The sequence below is a fragment of the Corvus brachyrhynchos genome, unplaced genomic scaffold (genome assembly GCF_000691975.1).
Source record: "Corvus brachyrhynchos isolate BGI_N302 unplaced genomic scaffold, ASM69197v1 scaffold223, whole genome shotgun sequence".
In the NCBI taxonomy this organism is placed as follows: Eukaryota; Metazoa; Chordata; class Aves; order Passeriformes; family Corvidae; genus Corvus; species Corvus brachyrhynchos.
In genome coordinates this window covers 5,665,379-5,675,968 of record NW_008237174.1, presented here as the reverse complement: position 1 = coordinate 5,675,968, position 10,590 = coordinate 5,665,379, and the positions used below count along the sequence as shown (strand labels likewise).

The 10,590-nt window shown below is 43.2% G+C and overlaps 1 protein-coding gene across 1 annotated transcript in view; it reads left to right on the top strand.

Moving 5' to 3' along the window:
- Positions 1–10,590, top strand: part of EPHA4 (EPH receptor A4) — a 104,110-nt gene that overhangs the window by 39,586 nt on the left and 53,934 nt on the right. The window contains exon 4 of the mRNA XM_017728853.1: positions 1,001–1,156. Within this exon, the coding sequence (XP_017584342.1) occupies positions 1,001–1,156 (156 nt within the window). The remainder of the gene's footprint in view (positions 1–1,000; positions 1,157–10,590) is intronic.

Genomic DNA, 10,590 nt, shown 5'->3' with positions numbered 1-10,590 from the left:
AAAGAGTGAGGGGGGGACTAAGGGAAGGTTGAAATAGCAAGAGCAAGCCCTGGCTGTGCGGGGGCTTGTGCCCTCCCAACAGGAGCCTGTATGTAGCAGGGGAACCCTAAAGGGTAGTGTAGGTGATAAATGACAAGATGTGGGAGTGAGTCACACAGTAAATATTGGGAACAACCTTTCCTTTTTACTGGTTTGCATGCCTGGGAATTTTCTCTCCTCTCTGCAGTGCTAAAAGCCAGTGGTGATGGTGGGCTTTTTTCTCTAGCCAAGGGAGAAATTTCTAGGATGACATACCTGTTAGCCACCATGAAAATGTGTTATTAATGATGCTAATGAGTTTTTTCCAAGTGATGTAAAAGTAGCCATTTGTGTAAGCCCTGCATTTATGAAGCTGATGTCACTGAAAGCTTGCCAGCTGCACGTGGGCCCTGGTGGCAGTGGTGCAGTCACTGCTGTGCCCTGGCTTCGAGGAGGAGAGAGCATTGCTGATCTCCTCCCCTGGGGAGAAAGAGCCAAATGAATTCTGCCTTGCCATTTCCGGGCATGTTGGGTTCCTGTCCCACTCCCTCTTAAAAATTGGCAGTGTCTGACTGTCAGCTGCCATTCCTTAAGTGGTCATAGAATAAAGCAATTGCACCCCTTTTGTCATGCTCTGTGTGTGTGTGTGGGTGCAGGTGGACATGGGTTAATCCACATGCAACTCCACAGTAAGCACAAAGAAGCAGCTGATTTTCTGGCAGTGTCAACAGAAGAGTATAATTTTTTTTTTGCCATCTCTAAGCCAGCTTTTAAAATGGCTCTTGTTGGAATTAGAAATCAGTATCCCCTGACATAGGATTACTCATTAAGAGTGTGATGATTGTTAATTCTTCACCTGGGCTAAGAGGACATCATTAGATCTCTTTGAAATGTCTCCTGCCTTGATTTTGAATGAGTAAGCTAGCAATTTATGATCACAGCCCGGGCCAGTAACACTCTCCCTTCCTGTTCCTCCATCTAGCTTGCAAAATCGGATACTACAAGGCTCTCTCGACAGATGTTGCCTGTGCCAAATGCCCGCCTCACAGCTACTCCATCTGGGAAGGCTCTACCTCCTGCACCTGCGATCGGGGCTTTTTCCGAGCGGAAAATGATGCTGCCTCCATGCCCTGCACTCGTAAGTTGGTCTTTGAACAATCTCTTGCCCCTTTTATAACCCATTTTTTCTCTGTGTCTCTAAAAAGCATTCTGCTTCTGACATAAGAGCATTTAGTAGCTTTTATGGCCCTTTTCAGACGCAGTTTGCATTTTGTCTCACACTTCTGAGTGAAGGTGTTTTCAGCCCTCAATTCCTAATGGCGGCATGGTTGTGCTGACCCTTGTGAGCTTGCAGTATAAATAAATCAGGAGACACAGTTACAAAAGAGGGACTTGCACACCTCAGTAATACAGGTAGAAGTAAAATATAGGCCCCACTTCCAGTCTGAACACCTGGCCAGTAGATCACATCACCTTTCTTCTCTTTACATACGGACATTTGTAGAAATTTTGGAAGCTTTCCTTGTAATTGTATGACCTCGGGTAAACAGGTAATATTTATAATCTCATTATATTTCTAATTTGCTTGAAATACAGCTGGTGACCCTTTGGAACTTAAGTGTTCATCCGAAAGGGGTAGTAATAAATCTTAAACTTTAATGAAACAACCACCCAAAGCATGGTTTATTTTATCCTGTGTAGGTAAGTACATCGTGTACAGCAAATGGAATTTGCTTTAGTTCCACCAAAATGCCTTCAACAGGGAGAAGGAGAGGTGCACTGAGCACAGTCACAGGGTTACTGGAAAAACTCCTTGTCCTATGTGTTGGTTAATGGCTCATACAGTCGAAGACCTGGGATTCCAGGCATTTCCTGGTGTTAAATTGTGATCATCTAGTTCTTCGGTTTTCACTTTCTTAGGAGCAGAGCAGTTTGAAACAATAAGTGAAAGGGCTGTATTTTACCAGGGGATATCCATGTGTGGCTTTCCCTGAAAGCTCTTGGAAAAGTTTCCAGATTTTTCAGCCGTATATTTGTGTAGACAGAGTGTGTGTGTGTCTGAGTGAGGGAAGGCCGAGATATTTCTTTTGTAACATTTTAATATATTGCAAATTAATTTTGTGAGAGATGACTCACATTCATTTAGACCTTAATTTCTCCCTTACAAGGCAGAAACAGTGTATGTCCATAACTAAGTTAGCACTCATCCCTTCCTCACACCCCCTTGATTCCAGCTGTTCTCCAGTGATTTCCTTCTTTTCAGCAGTGAGTTTTGCTGGGTGGTGGTTGAGGAGGCTGGGGCATAGCCAAGAGCAGCTGCTTTTGCTTAGTAGGAAGCATAGTGGTGCACATATCCCTTGCCAAGTATTGACTGGGAATGCAGTCTAACTGTATTGTGAAACCTTGCCTAAGTGGGCAGGAACATGCTTTCTATAATATAATTTACACTAGGAGATCTAAAATGTGACCAATTTTATAGGAAAAATGTCTTTCTGCAACAGCAAAACTATTGTTTGGAATATACACCCTAAATAACATTATACCAACAAAAGTTTTTCAAAGCCCTGGTCCTTGTGAGTGATATCTTGACCAAATTGAAATCAAATTAGTAATCAACTGGTTGAATTTAAATAGGCATGTGCAGTTAGTGAAGTATGAGGAGAGAGCAAAACATTTCCAGATGGGGAAATTGTAAGCAAATGATATATATGTTTGCTGGTATTGCAAAATGTACCCCTGCAAGCTTAGCCCTTTTTTGTCAAGTCTTGGGGCTGCTGGAGGCACTCCTCCCCATTACTGTCTTGGGAGATCAGTCAAAGCTGAAGTTCCTGATCTTAGTCTTTTACCCTGAGAATACAAAGGGGGAAGGAGAAAAGGGCAAAGGCTGTGGTGCTGGCCTCAGTCTTCATCTCTGCAACAGCCTAGGAGGACCCTGCATGCAGAGGCAAGCCAACACCACAATCCTATGGACACCTGCTCTTGGAAAACAGGCCCGTCTCTGGAGGTCCTGCTTTCACAGCTTTGAATTTTCCTGTAGCTAAAGGGCTTCTTTTTCTGTGATCCAGGGTGAAAGATGATGCAGGAGCTGTTCCTGAGCTGGCCTGTGGGGCAACTATGCTTCCCCAGTCCTGCTGTGCCCGCTGGCAGCCCCTCTTTGAGCCCTGCCTTAGCTGTGCTTGAAGGGTGGTGCCTGCTCAGGCGCGAAATGCAGCCCTGCCCGCGGGGCTGCGTGGGGGGCTCTGAGGGCTCTTCCTTTGCCATGCTCCCCCTCTGAGTGGCCTTCAGCCCATGTACCTGAGGCAAGTGACAGCATTCAGAGGACCTCTGCTGAAGGAAGACCCTTCAGAAGTAGGTCCCTGTTTGTCTGACTTTCCTGACAAGATGTGTAGACAGAAGGGAGCATAAACATCAAAGGTGCTTTCAGGTGGATTCAGACTGTAATCAGTTCTTACCAGTTGGTTAAACCAGGTGACAAACCCAATTCCCTTGTGCTGACAGCCATAATAATCAGGCACCTTCTTTGTTCATTATGCTCTCTTTAACTCTGGTATTCTCATTCAGGCCTGCATTTAGTAATCGCTCAGTGTGACGGCACACTAATGAAGAAATAAAACACAGTATCTGAGATCCATTCTTCTAGCAAAAAGATAGACTCTGCTCCACTGGCTTGTAAAATCAGGTTTCTGTTCACTTGGAGAACTATTAGACCAGGTGAATAAAAGTAACATTGGATAATTTGGAAAGAACACCTGGAATGGACTGTGGATTGATCCTTTCTTTATTATTTCTAAACACTTTTTGAGATGAAGAACTTCAGCCTTCTTAAGATGTGTTTTTGTAAAGCTTTGACCCTTGGCTATTGATTTCCTTTAGTAGTAAACTGTCTGGCCTTGTCACTTACCTCGTCTTCTAGGCTGAGGGAGGAAGATTGTTAGGACTTTTTCCATTAGCCTGATTGTGCTAGTGGATGAAAGGGAATTAGAGAATTCCCCTTCCTTTTCCTTTCTTGCAAGTTCCATGATAAGTTACAAAAGCAGTAGCTACTTCCTGATGTGCTGGCCAGGAGAGGTGCTCCAGAGTTTTACCCTTCCATAACACCACTCTCTGACAATACCATCCCTTGTTGAGCTGTAAAAACTGTGTCTAACCTTAGCTAAGCCAGGCATCAGGCTCCTAAACAAGTAACTCAGACTCTGGTTTTAGTATTCTGCTCTATTTCAGCTATGCTAGAGTGAGTAGTTATGTCTGGCCTAAAGTTTGTGCCAGTAAGAGGAGAATGTGGCAGAGTGTGGGTGTAGAGACAGTGAAGTGGGCTGTGTTGAAGGCCAGGCAGAGGCACCCTGACATACAGGAGTTCACTGGTGCAGCTTTCCCCTCAGACTTGCCTCCTGGGGATAATCATCAATGTGTCTGTCACCACTGGGGGCAGAGCTACCCTGGATCCACCGCTTTGGCCAAACTTGGGAATTCAGACTTGGAACTCTGAAGCACAGTGGGCTTGTCAGCTGTGTGCTTGGCCATGGAGATGGGATGATTGACTCGTAATACACCTGAGCACAAACTGTGGAAAACACGGGCGCCTTTCCCTTTTGGAAGCGTCGCAAAAGTGATGTCGAGGCAACTCTACAGACCTTCATTATATTGCAGTACTTGCGGAGAGGAAGGGTCTTTCATAAGGTTAGCGATGTAATGGAGAATAAATTGCCTTACCCACACACGAATCCATGAGGCAGGAAAACAAATCACTCTTAATCATGGCCCTTGTCCCTGAATTCCCTTCTCTATAAGGAGATATCCTGTGAATTGCAGCCTGGTGCAGGCAGGTGCAGTTCCCACCCAAATTAATGGGTGTTGCTACTGTGTCTCCACCATTAATGAGTTGGGTTCTCTAACTCTTAACAAACAGTGCTCGCATTATGAGTGAGAAAGGGACGGGTTTCTATTGTTTATATTGTCTGTTAGATTCAAATTATTAATGATTTTTAATTGGGAGCCCTTTACAAAAGAGAGATTATCATCATGGACTGTCCAGCTTGAAATCTGCTTCAGTAAATGACCCTGAATAATTTAGTCAGTTGTGTCACCCAAACAGGGACTGGTGGATTGATTGATATTTTGTCATGGCCTGAAATATTTCAAAAACGGTTGCATTTAAGACAACTTATACCGGAGAAGCTTGAAGATAAGAGCAGATATAGTGAGATGCAAGAGAAGAGTGCCTGCTTTGAAAGGACCTTCTCCGGTCTAGGTTATCAAGAAACTGCATAGCCTCACTTCAAACGGCAAACATCACTTACTTGTCTTTACATTCCCCTCTTCTAATTGAATTTAGTGCACTGCAGTATTTCCTCCAGAAAGTATATTGTTTTTAAATTACCATTTCAGTGCTATTACTCAAGGCTCCTGCTTCTAATGCTTTCTGACAGTTATCAGCATAATGAACCATAATGAAATGATGAGCAATCTACAGTGGAAACTCAATGTGAATTCCACTAGAGCTGTGTGACTGTGTTGTTAAAATTTGAATGCACATTAAAATAACACTGTCCTTATTTGTTTCCAAGGTCAAGGCTTTAAAAAAGGTCTGAAAGGTCTAAACACTTCAATTTTGTAAATGTTGCAGTCTAATATACACCCTTAATGCAATCCTGTGTTACATTTAACATATCTCAGAGATAAACATTTGACCTGCATTTTCAAAAACGAGTGACTTTACCTACCTAATAACTGTGGCTGCAGATGAATAATTACATAGGATCTGATTATTTGAGCACGTTTATAATGATTGCTTAGACTATAAACAATATAAATAAACCAATGTGCTCTTTTTCCTTCAACTTGTTCCTTTTCTAAGTTTCCTGTTGGACGTGGATTATCACTGTTGTGGCTGTTAGGAGAAAAGAAAGTAGGATACACCACACAGTCATGTTGGCTGCTGCATTCTAGGTGGCTTTGCACTGGCTTTGCCACACTTCCACCCTTGTGCTGGCACTACTGCAGTCCTCTGCTCTTGGAGCCTGTTCTCTATAGTATGAAGTATATGCCAATAGAGCCTCTGATCTTCAGAATTTAAATTTATGACATAATAACTCTTCCACATCTTTATATATGTCCATATCTTCAGTAAATTATTTTGTTTTTAAAACATCCTATGAGATTGTTCATTATGTAAATAGTACATCAGAATGCTTTTTAAGCCGTAGTACAGCAGTTGCAAGAGCAGAGGGAACAGTGGGTAGGCTGTAAGGAGAGAATGATTTTTCTTCTCCACGTAGGCTGGGAAAATAGACCATCCATCGCTGCATCGCTGCCAGACCGAGAGAAAGGGATTGTGAGTGATGGGAATCTCAAAGGAGAAAGCTGTCTCCCCTTGTGTGTGGTGATGGGCTGAAGGAATTGAATAAGAAGGGGAGTGGTTATGGCTTGAAGAGAAGAGACAGGAGTAATTTGACAGTTTGTGTTTATAATCAGTAGACTTAAAATCATCACTCCTTTAAATACTGCAACTGTTTATTAGCTGTCTTCTGATTTTCTGGCCATAGCCTTAAATTAACAGAGACATTTACTCAATTAAGTGGGGGCTTTGATTTGGTTAGTCAGGACCCAGTTCTGTAGAGTTGTTGAAGTAAATTAGAGGGCAAACAGAATAAGAAATTCAGCAGTCAGGCCAATTACAGAACAAGTTATTTTTCTGGTTTGATTTCTTTCCTGTCAGACTGTCAGATAACTTTCTGGTTTCTGCAGTGGAATTCTTTTTATCTTGAAAGAGTGAGTGAACACAGGTGGTATTGTCTGCAGCACAGTGCATTAGAGTAGATGTGATAACATGTCTTAGCATATGTGACGATGCAAAATGTTCTTATATGGCAGCTCTTGGAAGAGAAGCTTGGAGCCCAAAGGAGTGGTACCTGCCAGCATCAGTTTTCCCACACCTCTGCCAGTGGTAACTGGACCTCTTTGCTTAACTTCTTTAGCCTCTTTAGGAGAGGAGCTATTAATTGGATTGTTCTCCGGGTGAAAGGAACAAAGCCTATTGTGAAGCTGGTAACCAGGGTACTTTTGGCAAGTAAATAGGAAATCATACATTCCAGTGAAATGGGCATTTCATCACTGGCACTGGTCCAGGATCCCTAGCTTGGCAGAATGCCTGCTGAAGTCAAAGGAATCTTGCCCAAGTAAATAAATGAAAAATTGTTTACCAAATCATTTGCCTTATTATAACCCAGTTGTAAAGCTAACTATGCCCAGAGAGGAGAGGGGGTGGAAATGGAGCAGATAACTGGTATTTTAAGTGGCTGCTGCATCTTGCGGCCTGTTGGCTTTGGTCTTGCCAGTTGTAAAACACACAATCTGTAATGATAAATGGTCAGGAATAGCCAGGCAGACAAGAATTGAGGGTAGTCCGAGCTGCCAGTGCTTGTGTAAATTAGCCCACAACAACGGGGGACCTGTCCACAACTGCTGAAAGAAGCAATTAGTGGCAGCAACATATAGAGCTGTCACGGGAAAGTGTGGGCTTTATTTGCAAGCTTAAACTTACGCAGCCCAGGTATTTACTCTGTGTTATAACTTTTCTTTCAGATGGTTAGAGATCAACAACAAAGGCATATCTGAAGGGCATCAGCTCACATGCTGAAATATCATTGACAGCTCCACTGCTATACAGGCTTAGTGAAGCCTTGTGAGATGGAAAGAGGAGGCCAAAGTGCTTCCTCTTGAACACTGTGCCTGGCACAGCTTTGCCAGACATTTTAGTCAGTGAACTTAAGGAGTTTAAAGACATTGATTATTTAATAATTACTTTCTTTGCATCCTCTCTGAAAATAGTAAACTCTCTATTTCATGCTCAGCCCTGCCCCCAGGGAGATGATTCTAGGATCATGATCAAGTTAAAGAGCACAGATTAGAGTTGTTAAAGGCCATCCGTACAGTACCAGTGTGGTGAGGCCTTGCTGAGAGGGCAGCAGTGTGACCCTATGGGTGAGGCTGGCAACACAACCCACAGCCTTAGCAGAGCCCTAGTGCTGTGCCTCTGTGCCTGAGCTGGACCCTTCAAAGGCACCTGATGTACTTCCATTGGCATTTCATTGCTCTCTGCAGATATGCTCCAAGTATCTTTGGAAACGTTCACTGTATGGATCTTTTCTTTTGTACACCTCTTTATTTGGTCTCTTTATTCTCGCTGTGTTACACACAAAAGCTGGCTCTCAGATCTTGTATAGCAGATGTGCTAAACTTTTCACTGCTTCTGATAGTGCATTTCTAGTCAGGTTTTCTTGCTGTTAGACAGTCGGATGCTTGCTCCCAGGTGCCTGCTGCTCCTTTAACTTATCAAAGACTTTGCTGCTCCTCTGTAGTGCAGCCAAGGCCAAGCTGCCGATTCAAAACAGGCCAGTTCATCCTAGGCTCCTTTTAAATGACGGTGAGTCATAGCAACCTTCCCTGTTGTATGAATCTTGTTTATTATGTAGCAAATTAGCTCAAGATTTCTGAATACCCCGAGTTCCCTTTGAAATCAGGGCAGATGAAGAGGGTCAGCGTCTCTGGAGCAGGCTCATAAAGAGGATCCTTTTGTCAGTCCTGGTCCAAAGCCTATTGAGGCCTGCTGGTCTGCCTGATTGACTTTGATTAGCAAACACCCATAGCTGGCACACAGCTGCATTTAACAGTATTTTTGTAGGGTTTTCACAGTTTTAGCTGAAGTTAGAAAGCTTTGAACTGCAGCAGGTTATTGTATTATTTTTAATACAATATTTTGATTTTTTCTGTTTGTTAAAATAATTTTTAATCCTTATCAAGCTAAGGTCTGCTTTTTCTGCCTCAAAAAAGAGGTGATATTTTCTTCAAGGAGAGTGCGGGAACGGTTAAAGAAGATTAAAGTCTTTTCTACATGCTTGAGGTTTTCTGATGTCTGGTGGGAATTGCCAATGAAGCTTCCTTCCGATTTCACACTGTCAGGCGAATGCAGGCTGAATGCAGTGTGACAACCCACTTGAAAATAATTATCCACTGCCCTGGCTGCAGAGACATCCGTTACCTGCTGGAGAAATGTGCTTTTACACACATGCCCACGCAGACGGAGTAAATTATTTTTTTAATCATTTTCTCCTTCCAGGGCTCAGAAGTTTCATCCTGCTTGTTAAGTAGTCACATACATATCTTTTGAAAGCATCTTTCTTTTAAAGGATGTACATTTTAAATGCACCAATCTGGTGACTGACAGGATGCTCCTAACAAAGGCTTGCCTTCTTGAGGGTATATATTTGAAATATGTCCATTAGCACTTCCATGGAGAGTGTGGGTTTCAGTTTGCGTTTTTAATAGATCTCCTCCCACAGCCAGATCTTTCAAGGTAATAAATCTTAACTATACCATTGGCTAGTAGTAAACATATGTGGTTACAGTCCTAATACTGATAATATCAGTTCAGTCCTTAGTGGGTAATGTTGCTGCCAGAATAATTCACTACCACTGTTGGTGGCTGAAGATTAAGCTGGCATGAAAAAGAGAGCGCCTAAAGGAGCCCTCTGCCAGGCTGTGACAGAAATGTGCTTTTTGGTTTGTTTTGTGATGTTTTTGTTTTTCAACATAAGAAAACAGTATATAAAGGCTACTTGTGTCTGATAAAATTGGCCAAACCAAAGCCCACACCTTTATCTTCAGTCCTGTGGCCATGGGACCTCTGAGAAAAGGAAAAAGGAATTTCTTTACTTGCATCTACCTTTGGTGAACAAAAGTTTGTTTGTTTGCCCAAAATCTGGAGCTGCTAGTTGTCTAGAAGAGGGATTCTGGAGTCCTGTCAACATGGGGCAGCAGAAAACCAAGCTGTAAGGTCCTTCTTATTTCTTGTCATTTTATGGGACGACAAGGTCTCTTGGGAGCTGTTTTGCTGGGAATCATTTCTTTCTCATCTCCGTTCTCTGTGCTTTAATCCACGCCTCCTAACCATACACTGTTGCTGAACTAAATTAACTGGTTTAGTGAAGACAGTATTCTTTATGTCAAACAAGTCTGTCTGGTTTCCTTGTAGAAAACTGTAATTGAATTTACCGCATACACCCACAGAGACTTTTAGAGAAACACCTTGCTGGGCAGATCAGTAATAAAAAAGGAAGATGTAAAACCAGGGATATTAAAACCTCTGTCATAACCATTTAAATACAGTTCCCCAGCACAGTGCACTTAAAAGTCTGCCTTCAAATCCCAGGGTTAGTTTTCAGGGATATTTTTTGGTTGTGTGGATCGGTCGGGTTTGCAGCTGTAGAGAGGAAGGGAGGACCGACTTGGTTGGAGTCTCCCTGCATACCCAATCAACTGTGCCCACCTGCCTGTCTCCCTGGAGCTCCTCCAGCTTCAGGAGCCCAGCTACAGTATGTCCTCTGCCATGGCTTTGTATGGGTTTGTGGTGTATGGCCTTTGTCAGGAGAGAGGCTCTCTCCTCCCCACTTGTGCCTTTGTGGCGGTGCTGCACTTGCAGTCCTGGCATGCCCTAGTTAGATCCTGTCCTTGGGTCTGTGCTTTCCCTGTGGTGTGCGTGAAGGGCTGGGCACGCTGATCCCTCAGGGCAGCAGG